The sequence below is a fragment of the Acanthopagrus latus genome, chromosome 4 (genome assembly GCF_904848185.1).
Source record: "Acanthopagrus latus isolate v.2019 chromosome 4, fAcaLat1.1, whole genome shotgun sequence".
NCBI classification, from domain to species: domain Eukaryota; kingdom Metazoa; phylum Chordata; class Actinopteri; order Spariformes; family Sparidae; genus Acanthopagrus; species Acanthopagrus latus.
This window is the reverse complement of record NC_051042.1, coordinates 1,227,743-1,244,521: the sequence shown is the minus strand read 5'-3', so window position 1 is coordinate 1,244,521 and position 16,779 is coordinate 1,227,743. Positions and strand designations below refer to the sequence as shown.

The 16,779-nt window shown below is 41.2% G+C and overlaps 1 protein-coding gene across 3 annotated transcripts in view; it reads right to left on the bottom strand.

Moving 5' to 3' along the window:
* Window positions 1-4,794: 4,794 nt before the first annotated feature.
* cdh8 (cadherin 8) overlaps window positions 4,795-16,779 on the bottom strand; it is a 100,440-nt gene continuing 88,455 nt past the window's right edge. For 2 of the 3 annotated variants that reach the window (XM_037096673.1, XM_037096674.1), the window contains exons 8-12: window positions 15,220-15,356; window positions 12,276-12,397; window positions 11,432-11,549; window positions 6,801-7,052; window positions 4,795-5,904 (exon numbers count right to left, since the gene is read on the bottom strand). In XM_037096673.1, coding sequence (XP_036952568.1) covers window positions 5,411-5,904; window positions 6,801-7,052; window positions 11,432-11,549; window positions 12,276-12,397; window positions 15,220-15,356 — 1,123 coding nt within the window. In that variant the 3' untranslated portion in view covers window positions 4,795-5,410. The remainder of the gene's footprint in view (window positions 5,905-6,800; window positions 7,053-11,431; window positions 11,550-12,275; window positions 12,398-15,219; window positions 15,357-16,779) is intronic. The other variant, XM_037096675.1, reaches the window with a different exon arrangement.

Genomic DNA, 16,779 nt, shown 5'->3' with positions numbered 1-16,779 from the left:
AAAAATGACAAAACTAAAACACAGGGTCCATATCTCAGAATCCAGAACAGAAAGTGGCCTTCCTCATTTGTATGCAACAAAGTTTATTAGTAATTGAGGGCATCTCTGCCAGGCAACAGTAATTACAGTCTCTATACAACCCAAGCCGGAGCCACAGGCCCGCCTTATAAAATCTGGCACATATCAGCAGGGAACAACAAGTGCAAGGTTGTCACCCGAGGGACACTTCCATTACGTGACAAAAGTAAGAAGATAATTTGATTTACTGTTTAGTTGGGCAACCTCTGTCAGACCTGCAGCCATACACAGCAGCAGGGGTGCATGAAGATTGACTACAAATGAGTCTGCTGACCTGTTGGGGTCGCACATTCCTGAAAACAATTTGTGCTATCATTTAGTGGGATATATCATTTGGTAAAATGTGTTCCACGGCTGATAGTTGACTAATGGATCAGGTGCATGAAGATAGCAGCCTCCAGGTTTAACGTGGCTTCCAATTCAGGACACCAACACCACTTTGGCACATTTGGAAAAATGTAGGTGTATGTTGCAATGTAGACTAAGATTATAAGGCGTCTGATATTTTAGATTTTTGGCATCAGCTTATCGTTGTAACCAGAATCAATATTGTTTTCATAACAAGAACATTATCAAGTACAACAGTTCTCTGTCTAAGTTGTGTGTGTGTGTGTGTGTGTGTGTGTGTGTGTGTGTATACAAGATCTATATATAGGCACATGTGCATGTGGATTTGTGTGATTGTGTGCCTTTGAGTTCAGTGAGGCACAGCCGTTAATTGATAAGATCTGAAGCTTTTGTTATTTAGCAGAAACCTCAATATCAGATAAAGCTGAACAAAACTCTAATCTTTCAACAAGATTAACAAAGAGGAGATGATGTTCAAAAAGAAATAGAAATTTAAAGAAGGGCAAGAGAATTGGAAATCACATGCTATCTAATCTCCTTTGCTCTTAAAAATCTAATAAATAACAGGGCTAGATGAGTATTATTGCAACACAACACCACCATTTACATCCCAGACTAATTAATCTAATGAAGGCCTTTCTCTCGCTAAACTTTTATCTCCCTGGGTAAGCACTCTCTGAGATGGGACTAACGAATCAGGATTCATACACAATGGTCTGCAAGCCTCATTTTTTCCCTTTGATGAGACATAGATAATGATGTTTTATTAATCTAATTATACAGTATGCTCAAAGACAGTTTTGAATGGATTGGATGGATTGTTGAGCTTTGTCAAAGGAACATCTCTGTCACTGTTGGGACAGACAATAAAGTCTATCTATCTATCTATCTATCTATCTATCTATCTATCTATCTATCTATCTATCTATCTATCTACAACTTGATGCTGTGTGACTGGTAGTGGAAAAGAAAATCAGTTTTGGCCCTATTTCAAGGGAATAGTATGTTCCAACCAGTGTGCCGGAGCTACTCAACATTCAATCCTGCAAGTTATTTGAACAGCACCGTCGGCTACATGCTTGTATATGTTGAATTGCCTCAACTCCTTAATGTCAAACCGATAAAGCCCATCCTAAAGACAGTATATGTTCTGAACAAGCAAAACAGCAACTTTTGGGAACTGCCTTTACCATCAGAGAAAATTGCAAGCCAAGGAAAAGCTGCTGTAAAATGATTGGCCTGTTGCAGTTTTTGGGTTGCAGGTTCAGTGTGAAGCTGTAATGAGAGAATGTTATGTCAAGTGGGTTAAAAGTCAGTTTTTGCTTCCCACAGTATTGGGAAAGGTACTGCGGAAGACTTTTATGGCTCAGCACAGTCGTCGTACCGTCCTAAATAAGGATCCAGTTGTGCTTCCTCCTCTCAGATTCTGTTGCTGGATATTGTTCTGTGATGTTCACAGCTTTCAAGGAGATAGTCTGTGATAGCTTTTGATAGCGTTACATGATATAAAAGGTGTAAATTAACTCTAACAAATCACATCTTGGACACCTTTATTAAGTCTGTAAATAAAACATGCCAGATGTAACAAATGGTAATATTAGCAAGGAAGGGGTAGAATGCTAACACTAGCTAACAGGTTACCAAATATGTCATTTTACCTTGAAATATGGCCAGATGTCCCTCCAGATTTTCAACATTCATTGTCCTTCCTATTGCTCATCATTTGGAAGCAGTAAAAATACAAGGATTGACTAGGCTGCCTACATTAATATGACCTGGAACACAATAGTGCAACATCTGAGCTACCCAGACTGAGTGTGGTATTAAGGGAAAATGGCCACTGTGATTTATAAACATAAAGGTCCCATATTATGAAAAACAGGTTTTCTCTGGTCTCTACACATATAAGCTGGTCTTCCCTAAGCCTGCCAACGCCCAGAATGAGGAAAACAAGTGATTCCTGCATGGTCTCAGCAGGCTGTTCAGATTCTGCTCCTGTCGTTACGTAATGAAAGGAGTCATTATCATAGTCTGACCTCCTCTGAGCGGTGATAAGAGATATCTGAGAGGGGGGGCGTTCATCCCTGAGGTGAAGTTCGGTGTGTCCTGCAGTGAGGTAGCAGTGTTTCATAATATAGTTACTCAGAGTTAGACATGCAAATTACTCTGTGGTTGGTTGTAAACATCAACATCAGTGTCTATATTCTGTCCAAGCTACAGAACAACAGAGGAGACAGTGGTTGCGTTTATTTTTTTTAACGGCAACGTGCCGGCTGCGGTTCATGTTAGCTTGTGTATGTGTGTGCTAACCACTTCACATCAGACTGCTTCAGTAACAAGGGTCAGTACAAAGCTGGCTTTGCCTCGACACTGACGCTTGTAAAAGGATCAGTCCCAACCATACCGGACCCAGCAACTGCACCCGAGCCACTGAAAAGAGTCACCGCGGTTTGATAGTATTTACAGTTGCCTACGAGTATGGTGAAGTCAGCTGGAAATTGGTTAACTAGTTAGCTCCGCTTCGGTCCGCTATGCAATGGAGTTTGAAGCAAGTTTAATGTTAATAATATTACGATGGAGCTTGGTTGTCACAGTAAAAAGTCTGTAAACATACAGACTGGAGACAGAGACGATGCAAACAGTGTCCAAGAGTTTGGAGACTGTTGGAGACAAACACAGCTTTCGCTAGCTGTTAGCCATTAGCTTCATGGTAGTAAATATACGAACAAACATTATTCAGACACACTAACCATTCTGAAATGTCCTGCTGCAGCTAGAGTCTGTTCTTCTTCAGGGGCCTCTCCTTCTGGGTCCCATTCTGGGTCAAACTGATATGGTTGAACGAAAGCATCTTGGCGAGCCATAGCGTTATATCCACCGTAAACATTAGCGCATGCTACCAGTAGTGCAACCTTACAATAAAACAATTGCTGAAAATATACTTTTTTTTGTTTGTTTGTTTGTTTTTACATTAAATATCTAAGGACCAAAACTATAAATTTACTGTTACTGGTCATTATATAGTGTAGAATTGTACATGAAAGTCTCCAAGCTGTAGCCCAGTAACCCTGATGGCATCACTATGACTTATCATTAGGGTTCTCTCAAACTTCATATAGCCACCTCCAGAGCGATAGAGGACATTATGCAACCATGTTCACAGGACCAGTAGTACTCCTGATGATGAGTAACTTGACTCTCATATATAATATTGTGGTTGAGTGCTCCTTAACCATGATCTTTGACTGCCGGTGACCTGACGTGCATGAGAAAGCCACACCCATTCAGTAATATTTATAAAAATATATTTCACAAAGTAGGAAACAATACAGGGTATCTTAGATTACAGTACAGGGAGTAAATAATTGAACATACACATTTATAAGCATTAAAGCACAGTAGAAAATATGATCTGCATGTAGGACTATTCCATATATATTGTTTAGTCTACCGAGAACTGCCATAATACTGTATCAGTACAAACTGAGTATGCACGCAGCTGTAGTGCCATTGAAATTCTTACTATGTGCAAGAGCTAACGTGCAGAGACAAAACCTACCACCTCATTGAAAGCTAATGACATTAGCAGTAACTCTATGTACAGTACAATTCTTTTTTATTGATATCATACAGTGTAAGCAGAGTATGCACATGGTCTGGATTTGTGTCATTATTTTTCTGGGGCTAATGCAACCTGTGTTTCCTAAATGAGATTCGATGTTTGGAGGGAGTCACGTACTCACGTATCAATTGGACTATTGTGCTCAGACACTCACGGGCTGTGCCTCATTATACAGTATGAGATATATTTTACACAGTATTAGCATGTCAGAATCGTCCCATTCCAGCAGCCCTAATTAATCAGATCATCTGTATTGTTAGACTAACTTCGAGCTCTTGTCTGCCTGCTTACATCTAGTCTATATTATCAACTGCAGTAAATTCATGATATGGATTTGCTGTTACGGAATAGTGTTCAAGTGGTTGAAAAAACAGCTGAATGTGAAATAATCTAAACACACTCACTTCAAATTGTCAGCACAGAAAATAATGATTTAAGAACAGAAATACAAAAACTCATAGAACAATAATGAAGAATCAACACATTTCTTGTCAAAAAACAGTAGATTACAATTGTATTTAATGTTGCTTCTGTAAAAAGAAGGCCTCAGAGTTTCTACATTTCTCTTTTTTGTCTTCACGTCAGTCTTTTATAGGCTAGTAACACTTGCGACCCACACCTGTAGCGTGTAAATACAAAGAGTTGTATAAAGCAAGCCTTTCCGGGCTTTAGATAGTTTATAAACGTGGCCACCAGAGAGGATATCAAATGATAACAAATTCACCTTAAAGCCAATACTTGTTTGTCTTTTTTGCTTTTTTTTTTTTTTTTTTTTTTCAAATCATACATACATTCATCATTGTAATGTAGACCATATATTGCTTTTTCATTTTTGTTTCGTTTCAGATCGCCGATCAGCTGGGTGGCTTTGGGAGACAAGAAACAAAGGTCCCTGTGCAGCTTCTGAGGTCCAGCTGGCTGTCCATGGAACATGGAGTATGGTGTCCACTCAAGCTTCAGAGAACCCAGCGATAATCATCATTATCACTTCCTTTCATCGGGCAACTACCAGCAATCCCAGGGTTTTTTCTGCTACTGGCAGTCACAGCAAATGACTAACACCCAAAATACTGCTAGACACTCCACAACGGAATCTAAGATACACTCCACAAGAATCATAGATCTCCTAATAAAGACATTGTTTGGCTCAACAATTACAATGCGCTTGACGTAGTGGATGACGACTGCTATACCTCACTCTAAGAAGAATACAAAAAGGTGGCCTCCCTTGTTATTAACTGTTTTTATTTTTTATTTTTAAACACCAGTTTCTAAAAGCCAGCAACCCCCTAGCGTTTAATACACAAGTATGTGGACAGAAAAAGAAAATCAGAAAGGTCTTTTTTTCTAACAAACCAAAGGTCAGGTCTCGCGGTCACTCTCGCCCACAGAGTAGAGCTCCCCAAGTCTTCTGAAGCGTGGGCCCCACTCTCTGAGATAGTCATAGTTCTGGTCCGAGTCTGAGGACGCCGTCTCCAGTGAGCTAAGCGAGCCGGCAATGGACCCCCGGCCCTCGTACCCATAGATCTGGATGGAGTCGTAAGGCGGCGCCGTGGGATCATTGTCTGCTTCATGGAGTCGCACGTTGATGAATTCATCCACGTCTACGCCGTTCGGACCCGAGTGCTGGCCTGCACGGGGCATGAACTGCAGGTCGGGCTTGATGTCCTTCCTTGGCAGGTAACCGTTGATGCCATCCGGATTCTGCAGCGTTGCAATGTCAAAAGCCTCTGTGTCCTCCTCGCCACCTCCTTCGTCATCATACCGAATGATATTCTCCCTCACATCTTCGTCGTCCTTTATGATCAGGGGCTCATTTTTGTGTCTCCTCAGGGTCACAAATAGGACTACTATTACTGTCAGAAAGAAATACGCAGAGAAAAGAAGACAAAAAGCAAAAGTCTAGGTCAAGCTTTGACATGTGAACTTTTTGTCAGGACAAGCAGATCACTGTTACGTTTCAGGTCAGATTATGAATGTTTTCATCAACCTGTGCTAAACTACTTCATGTCAGTGATGTTTTTGAGTTGACCAGTACAGCCTCAAACGATATCACAATATCTTTCAACTCAATCTGAAATCTTCTCAAAGGTACTTGATAATTATTAAGACTAGGTGACAAAATCAAATTTCACAATTATTTTTACCAAATACCTTGATATTGATTTTGAACAATATCAAATGGATGACTGTTGTTACTTTAATAATGCATTAACACAATGAAACTTGAAATCCGAGGTAACCTTGATATAATGACTAACTGGGTAAAGGAAAATGTAAGGTCAAGTTGAACAGTAACACAATTACATCATTGCTGCTGTAATGCAGCCTTTATATCTGAATAAATATGAATATAAATAATTAAATTTAACTTGATCAACAGAATTTGAAGAAATAACAGTTTTAACATTCTGACAGAGATATCTACTGCAGTTAGCATGCTAACCAACTAGCCTTGGCCCTTCTTGGGCCTAACCTCCGGTCCGAACCGTTGGATGCACAGCTTACCAAGTTAACTTGCTATGGTAGCAGTGGTTAGTAGCAGTTATCAGTCATGCTGGTGTTTTGCGTATGCATTTGACAGCTGACCAATTGATACATATTGCACCTTCAAAACCAGGAAAAGACAACACATACCATATGCCATATTACAATAGAACAATATCCAAAATCTTCATACTTTCATATCATGATGATGATATAATATCAATATGTTTCCCTAACCTAAAATGCAAACAAAGCAATACCTCACCTAACAGCAGTATAATACAGGCCAGGATGGCAATGAGAGCTCCCATACTGAGGCCAATGGGTAGGACGTAGGCCTCCACGTTGCAGGACTGGACGATGCCGTCTTTACTGCACCCGCAGACTCGGATGGTCAAGGTGTTGGTGCTGCTCATCGGTGGATTCCCATTGTCCGTCACAATGATTGGCAGGAAGTACATTTCCTGTTTCTGTCGTCGGAAGGTATCATGCTTGGCTAGAACGCTGATTGAATTGTCTGTCAGAGAGAGGTAAAGCCAGAGATGCATTTTTGTGAGGATGTGTGAAAAACCCATTATTATTCATAGTGGCAGCAAACTGAAGTTCTATTATTAAATTGTGTGAAGATCAGTGCAGCATGAGGGTAAACTAATTTCACATCAATCGTCACTTGGCTTTCCAGCACTCTCGCATTCCATTTCTGTAGATGGATTTTAGACCCCATCTTTTTTTCTAAACAGTCCAATTTTGGGAATTCTGAAGGAAGGCAAGCCTTCGTTTGCTGTCCCCCTTTGAAAGCAGAGGAAATGAAGGGACCACGGCAGGCGACACTGACTTAGAAGATGGCACATGTCGACCCAGAAAGGTGCCAGCTGCTCTTTGATGACACTCCTGTGAAGCTGTCTGCTCATTAGCTGGGTCCCCTTACCACCGCTCACATTATCAAACACTTGCATTCCCATAAGAATCTACTCCTGCTGATCTTATGGAAAATGTACAAGACTTGTGATAGTCTAACCTTTGCCTCTGCTTGAGGACTGCACTGAAGAGGGAGGGAAAATAGAGCTGATGATATACACTTTAGAGAGACAGGCCATGCTGAAACATTCACATTGGCAGAGCAAACTTAATCAAAAGATGGAATGCGTCATGATAGAATTATTTGCTTTGCACGATCTGTAATTGATGTGAACATATGCTCAGATTTATTTTCTTATGCTCGCTGCCACAAAGTGATACGCTGTGCTTTGTGAGCACCAGCATGTCCCACTTCATTTGGATCATTCAGCAGTGCATAGTGAAAATGCAAGTATCTACTATAGTGTAGCAAACCATGAGGGCTTGTCCTCATATACAGGTCGTTTTCTAGAAACTATTGATGTAAAAATAGAATGAAACATAGCCTGCCCGACAGCCCATCCACAGAAAAGTGAAGTCTCAAAGACAAAGACAGCTGTGCAGGTAAAAATGTTGAACTCACCGCAGTTACAACAGTGCTCTTATTATATCTTTTGTATATTAGGGCACATTGAAATGTTTCATCTAGCTACTGATAGGGTCTGAGGAAAGAACAGTGTACATTGAAATATTAATCATCACCATAACAAAAGCAAAACCCCCAATTGAACAACATTTTCACCATAAATAACTTAATATGTGGGCGGTTCAAAATGACAGTAGCAGCAGCAGAAGTGACACACTGGAAACTTTCTGCACTTCTCAAGTCTCTTAAGATTATGGGAATGAATACACACAGCACATTCATGAACGCCAAATCAGCAGGGCTTAAATGCCGTTTAGTAATGTAATACCAAATGATTGGAAGAAGCAAAGAAGGTTATGTTGGAAGGGCTAATTCAGACTAGATGGAAAAAGTCAATGTTGACAGTTTGTATTATCTGAATCCCAGGTCAGACCTAATATAGGTGCTGACTACAAACAAAACTCATTACATCATAACATGTTATATGTTATATATTGAGAATGTGTATGTTGAAGTAAACATACGTAACACTGTGATCCTACCCTCTCTCTGGAGTTCAAGAAACATTTGCAGAAGTCAGCAAGAGGTGATGTAGGTGGAGTGGCTCAGACAGAGGCACCATTCACACTATGACAAGACCCTGTCGCTTTAAAATGATTTGAAAGCTGTTATTTTAGGAGAAGAGCTAATTAGCCTTCAAAACCACTCGTGGAAGTTTGTCTGCCAACGCTTTCAGCAGGCCAGGGTAGCTACAACACAACACACCTCTCCTAGACTGTAGCAGCAAAGTGGGCTTTGGTTCTGTGTCTGGGCCGCTTTGTGTGTTATGTTGTGGTTGTTGACAAGCTATTAGTGACTGTTGCTGTCAACCAGTAAATGAACAATCATGCATTAGAATAATGTATTAAAAATGCAATAATTTCACATTTAAAATATATGCAGGCAGCAATTTCTCTCTCTATCTCCCTTTTTTTTTATATCCACCAGCAACCAGATTAGTTTACTGCACAGGCTCGGATCATTTCTCGCTTTTTGGGTGCAAATCACAGACCCACAGGCTGCAACAGAAAAAAATAATCTAAAATGAATCTATGTAAGATTCATCATCCGTCACTTGTCATCACCATTCGTCACTTGTCGCCACAGTAGCCACTGTGGCGACAAGTGACAATTATGGCATAATGCTACAGGCTAAAATATGGTATTACATTAGCATCAGTAGAGTGGAGTCATAAAGTCACTGCGTCAGTACCCGATCTGTTCTGTGAATGTGACATACCACAGATCTGCCTGTTTACATTTACTGGCGATGTGAATAACACATTTTCTCAAACTAAATCTTTCAAATAACAGCAACAACATGTTCTTTATTAATGGTAATTTTAATAGTACACTATTATATAACTATAGGGGAATTTAGGAGGTAGTAATAAAATATATTGAACACTACTGGAAATTGTGGGTGGCACTGGGAATCAATGTAAATATGTAAAATCAAAATGAGAAATGAACGCTTCAATTTAGCAAGGTGATCGCTAAAGAATACATTCAACATACTGAATTGACTAAATGTATTTCAGACTTCAGCTAGAAGTTCTACTGAGAGCGAGCAAAAGGTGCTTGTGTACCATCCAGATAATATTGGGATAGCAAACATTGTTGTCCAAATATAGAAAACACACATGGAGGAAAATTTAATATCTACTGTTAATAAAAAACAGAGAACTTTAAGACAGAGGATCATGCTGTGATTTCAAAATAAATTGCTACTTGATATTTACTCTATAATATGATGTACATTTACCACAACTATGATACAGACACACACACACACACACACACGCACAGTTTGAGCCATCACTTATCTTACATCAGCCAGCACAGTAGCTGCATTGAATTGAACAAGGGTGCACGTTTTTGTTAATGAGTTTAACTTAAAATTTGTGAGAGGATAATTGGATAATAACATGATTTAAAAGTTAAGCATGGAGTCTGCAAAGACTTTCCAGCAGATGTGAATTTTTTGGCAGTATGGTGATTACATGTTGTCTCGATTACTGAGAATGAGTGCTGCGGCCCCGCCTCCTGAACACAGAGTTGTCACAGAGCTCAATATGTTGCTGGCCAGAGCCTTAGCCATTTTCCACAGCATGGACAACCCCTAACCTCTTCACTGTTCAATACCTACAATTAGACTCATCATCGCAAACAAAAGCAGCAACAGAGGCTCGCAGGAGCCTGACGCTCTTCACTGAAGTGTCTCCCACAGCTGCCGATTCAGATAGAAATAGTCACTGAAGTGCTGCGGAATATGGTGCAATGGGCTTCTTTTCTCTGTTCAGAATTAGCAAAACCATAGACAAGTGGTTGATGTGGAATGTAATATATAGCGCTGTAGCACAACATATATTTACCCTGGTTCGATGCGAGTGAGAAAAATACAGGCTTTTTTTTCGTTGTTTGGACTGAGGCAGCGCTGTGCTTGTAGTGGTGAGATATCTCCAGTGGGTTTTATCTGTTACATCATCTTAAGAAACTATTAAAACTCCTCTTAAGAAAAGGGCAGGGTTCAGGAAGACAGATGTTTTACATGTTGAGGTTGATCTGCAATTAAGACTGAGTGTTTTACAGCGAGTCTGTGCCAGTTAAACTACGCTTCATTTTTGACTTCCAACTGTGTCAGCACATATGTGATTAAAAAAAATAAATAAATATTTGTCAGTATCTTTTGCTTCATGTATCATGTGTGAAAAAGATTATTGTGAATGCTGGCATCTCTTTCCACCCTCTTTTAAGTGCCGTGTTTGAAGGTTATTATTTTTGTCAAAAGATGGCAAGTCCATTTGATGACCTGATTTGTATGGACTCTTTCCTCCGTCAGAGAGAGGTTGCAGCGAGTTAGCCTGCAGCCTCTGCGTCACAACAGAAGGCTAGTACCATATGAAGATTTTTTGCCCCGAGCTGAAAACATTACACAATGTCCTAATGAACACAGCCTGTTTGGAGCCACTTATGGAGGAGAGGCAGGAGAAAAGGAATGGGATAAAGGCACAGCAAACCGGCAAATAAACCAATCAGAGTATTTAGCAAATAAATTTAGCACCATCTGCCACATGGTAACAGCTCTGAAAGAAGTTACCCTACACTGAGCTGCAACACTACCAGGAGGAACCATTTGGATGCCATTCATTTAGTTTCCCTCAAAACGCACTGGGGAGTAAAAAGAAGCTGGTGTCCAGACAATTTCACATCTGCTAATTGTGAGCTACACTGATCCACCAGATTTCATCTCGAGTGCGGCTAACACGCCGCGGGTTAGATATTGGACTGGAAAGCCATTGGAGAAATTTTGAGAGACTTCAGTCATTCTGCCACAAAAGAGTTACTTTTCCATTATTTCTTTTGTTCCTCACCTTGGTTGTTTTTGATAGTGAAATTGGGGTTGTTGAGCATCTCTGGGACGAGACGGTAGTCAAAGTAGTGTCCCTGGATGGGGTCGTCTTTGTCCACGGCGCTGACAGTCTGGATCACCTATGTAGAGAGCGAAGAGACCGGAGGATTCAAAGAGGGCTCAAAGCCATTAGAGGAGGCAGCCTATTCATTACTCTGTTTTTGCCTGCGCAGATTGCCTCAATCTAATACTGGCTGGATCACACCTGATGAAATATATGCCCTATTCATTCCTGGATTTGAGATTATTATCAATGAGGTCCTGTCTAGTCTGGCACACTTTCAGGCTGCTGGCTCTATCTGTTAATCTGTCATCATAGGTCTTATCGTGCTGTACGTCTTTATGATTGATTAGAAATTAGAATTCTAGCCCTGCAGGACAGCTTCCCCTTTTTTCAGCTCCCCCGTTTTTCCACTCCCTTTCAATAAAGCTCCCTATTGTATGCATGCAGGTCCCCTGAATGAGGTCGATTGATGAGAAGGAGAATGCTAAGTACTTGTCCAGAATTTTTGGCTGGGGGAAGCATTATGCCATCTGGAGGAGGACATGAAAGACAGTCTTGAATTATGATCCACTCTGATCAATCCTGACTGCTCTCATTTCCCCTTTGCTCTGTGCACACTGTGTCGAGGGAGGACCGTTGCGGGGAAAAAGGACCATACTCCCACCTCTGTAGTTTCCCAGCGAAATAAATAGGCTATAATTCACTGTGGCCAATCATTACAGGGGAGGTGAGAGAAAGAGAAGGAAGGCAGAGAGAGGAAGATAGATCACTGGTTTGATGAATGAGCCACTTCTTTCCTTACCTGTCCAGGTTTTCCATTTTCACACAGGAAGGCTTCATATTCGGTGGCAAATTCAGGGGCATTGTCGTTAATGTCCATTACTCTGATGGCCACAATCGCACGCGATATCTGACTGTGGTTTCCTGATAGATAGATAGATAGATAGATAGATAGATAGATAGATAGATAGATAGATAGATAGATAGATAGATAGATAGATGAAAAAAGGAGAGAGACAAAGGGATATAAATAAAACACTCAAAATGGAAAACAGAAGGAAAAAAAACAACAAGGTTACACATGAAATCCCAGGTAAATTCTGTGACCTAGTTTTAATTTCCTTTATTTTCCATCTTCATTTCTCACTTCATTTCCTGAGCTGATCGGAGGACAGATGATAAGCCACATCAATCTGCGTTTCAGCTGGTAGCAGCGAAGCAAAACAGGATTCAAGGCAACAACAGAGGGAAAAAAAAAAAAAATCCCATTCAAAGTGCTTTTGAAAATCCCCTGTACACTGTCATGTTTAAAAACATGAGGGTTAAATACATGCATATTAATGAGTCACTGGTAACTGAAGTCTAAAAAGACAATAAAAGGCAATTTAATTAGATTAGATTTGATTGGAATTATTCATCACTGGTAATTGACAGTCCCTTTCGAGAGTCCCCGTAAACGGTTGTACTTATTAATCAGAAGTGCAAATGCCACATTTTAAAGCAATTGATTAATTAATCAATCTGAGCTCAAGATGTCTGTAGCAATGTGGCCAGTGACACTTGTGTGTTTTTTATTATTATTTTTTTTAATTTTCTTGTTTGATTTGATTTATTTGGGGCCACGCAGCAGGAAGAAGAATGACAGCGTCTGAGACAGGAAATTCATAGTTCATAGCACATGAAGACTCTTTTGTGATTTTTATGAAGTTTCTTTTTTCTTTTTAATCATATTAATGACAGTTTCAACTATTACATTTTGGCTTAAAACTAGGATTACAATGAATTGAACTTTTCCTGAAGTGTGGCCACTGCAAGATAATAGCAAATTGAGAATTAATGATAATTAATTTTATTTTATTTTATTTTTTTTTTTAACATACACTCAAAAACTCAAACTATTTTTTGGACTCCTGACTCTCTTGTATCTATTTGTTTTTCTAACCCTGTTCTAGCAGTCGGCATCAAGTTCCGTACTGAAGAACGTCCGTCTGGCTCATTTTAAGTCCCAGTTAGTTGCTACATTTGTCTGAGAATGGATGAATTCTTAGGTGTTTTCAGTGTAAAACAGGTGTAATCCTATATTTCCTTTCCTGACCATGTCCAAACAATTTCAGAGAGTAAATAAAAAGCTTATTAAATTGTAACAGAGGAAAGTGAAGCAAAAGTGAATTTTAACAGGTAAACATGTCATCAATTGAACACAGACAACAAAACGAGCTTGGCTGGGTTGACTGGGTTTCCTTTGACAAATCAATGCTGCAGAAGTTGAGTTCCTGAAAGCCCAAACAAGACATGTGATACCACTGATAAGCTGAGATACTCTGCTTCACACAGGTTTATTAAGCATATGGATAGGGTTAGCAGTTAAAAACATGTTGAATATTTTAGAACTAAGGCTATTTTTAGGCGGCTGTCTGACTTTGAGGCTTAAGTCTCTACACAGAGCAGTGGACAGGTCAGCGTATGGGCCAGGAGATGGGTTGAAAAAGAGGTAAGCAGTGAGGAGCATGGAAATTGACGGTCTGATAGACAGTGATAGATGGATTAGGGCAGACGGAGATGGAGCCCCCTCCACCCCCCCTCGACAAAAGTGACTTTCCCCCAGCAGCAGACAGGGAATAGAATCTGATTAGTCAGATGTCAACCGGTGCGAGGCAGCAGAACACGCCTCCGTTTGGGTGGCAAATGGCATCGGGATAGAACTGGGAACACATCTATTCCTCTTCACGCCAGAGCAGACACCGGCTTTCCCCCCCATCCGTGAAGAATAGCAAAACTGGCATATTTATTTTGGCAAATTCCTATTAGGTGTTCTCAGAGATGCCACTATCTCGAACCACAGTTACTTTGCCAACAGGCATGAAAGCGCGCTCTAAATGTATGGGTGCAGGAAATGACAAGGCAGCCGGTTTATTGAATGAGACACGTTCAGTTCCTCCAACGGGCTGCTACGATGGTGGGACTCGTCTGTGCTGCACGGCCAAAACATTATGACAGCGCTCGGGCTTTCATTTATTCTGACCAATTAATGTGTATTTCCTTTGATTAGGGAAAGAAAGGGACAGATAGTGGATGAGACGGAGAGGAGGGGGAGACAGCGCAGAAGAGGACGGGGGGAAAGTTACAAGCTGTCTCAGTTTCTATTCCAATAGCTTTAAGGGGTACATTAAGCTTTATCACAACATACAGCCCCCCTGAAACAATCTGTATGCAAATAAAGCCTTACATATGGTATGAGCTGTTTGTAGCTCTGCCGGCAAGATTTTCCACGTAGTCAGTGAGTTTTGCGGTTCGCAGATGTTCTTTAATCTGTAATGGATGTTGGCGTTTGGAGCAATCCACTCTGGAGCATGTCTTTAAAACTGTTTATTTGATACGTCTTAATGTTCTTGCACTTCCACAAATTGACTACTGAGCTGTTTAATTCAATCAAAACTCAGCAAATCAACGTATTTAATGCCTCCGTGGATACAAACGCTAATTGTTTGTGCCATATTGTCGGAGCGATTAAAAGCGGCGGTTTACTGTACTGTGTGCAGCGGGTCAGTGAGTCCTTTGACTGAGACAACACACAAAGTTGCTCAGGAGAGGACGATATTGAACGTGTCTTCCTGCAGCTCTCAGTTTGTAAAACCTGCGTGCCAATGAATGTCTAAAAAGGAGGATGATTATGAAAATAGGGCATTGCAATTCATGAGGAGCAATGTTCACAGCGGGAGTGAACGGAGTCAGGAGAGGTTACTTACTGACTTCTGTGGCGGTTACTGTGATGTTGTGCCACATGTCCGTCTCCCGATCAAGCGGTTTGGCCAGAGTGATCTTCCCATCGTCCACGTTGATGTTGAACTGCCTCTCCAGGTCCGTGTGCCGATCGATAAAGTACCTGCAAAGAGAATCGATCATAGGAATTTGAGCCAAAACTGCAGGCCTTTGGGCTTTGTGGCCACTAGGGCCTTATCCATCAAGATAAAAACACAATAAAAACAGTAGGGAATCAATAATTATCTGAGGAATAATAACAGGCCCACCCCTCCTCCACACCGCCAGCACGCGCACCTCCCTCCGGAAAGAAAGACCATTAGTAAGTGTTATGTCAGGGTAAGAGATGGGGTGTTGTTAACCCTGTTTGGTGTCTGTCAACACTCAATGGCTCCCAAAGGCTTTGCATTAATGACTTGGGCCAGCATTGTGTCACATGAGCTCTAACACAGTGGGGAGGGGTGCAACGGGATAATGGATGTAATGGAGATGGACGAACCGTGAGCCTGTTACGTGTGACCTTGTTTGATCTCATGCAAAACGGTTTTGTTTTCTTTTCGAACTGCTCACCGCAATACGGTCCTTGTCAACACGCACACTTTCAACATCCGCATTCGTCAAACTTCCGTTCCTCCGTCACCCTGCTGGTGACACACTGACTTTTGAGACTTGCAGTCTTAAAAATACAGTGGCAAGACATAAAACTCCCCAGCAAAAACTCCAGCAGCGGGCATGAAATTGGAATGCACATTAAAGAGAATTTTCCGATGCCACTCGAAGCTGTGAAATCGCTCTTTCATGTTGCAGCGCGCGGAGAGCGCCAATTCTTGGGACGAGCCCACACAAAACGGACTAAAAAAGAATCCGTCATTATGGGTCATCTTTGGCTTCACACGTTTCATTTACCATTATGTGTGACAGTCATAAACATCCTACTCACTGAAAACACAAGGCCGCGGTGATTCACAGGAGCTAATTACACCATGTACCTCATAAGTGTTTCCTTACCTGCAGGACAAACTGTCCCCGTTCCATTCTCCCTCCCTCTCTCTCTCTCTCTCTCTCTCTCTTTGTCTCCCTCTCACATCTTCCCTCACAATCTTCCCTCTCCTTCTCACGAACAGTCAGAAATATTTTTTTGCTGTTTTTCCATCCAGCTGGGTCTCAAGCTTTTCCTAATGCAATCCCCTTATCCAATTCTTTGCAGACCCTCTCCCGACATAGACACCCCTGGACCACCAGACGCCCTGCTGACCCTGCCTCCCTTCCTTGCTAACCCTAGGTCTTACACCATCTCGCAGCAGAACCGCTCATCCCTATCAGTCCAGACCTGTTGGCAAGGAGCATGCAGTGTTTATGTGAGAGTGAGAAAGGGGGGGTGGGGAGACGGGATGCAGACGGATGGAGAGAGGAATAGAGGAAGAGTCCCAGACAAAGACAAAGTCACAACAACAACAATTTATATGAAGGAGGATGCTGCTTATACAAGAATGGAAGGAAATGAAATAAATAAACCACTGGCCCAGATTCCAATTGTTGGGGAGATG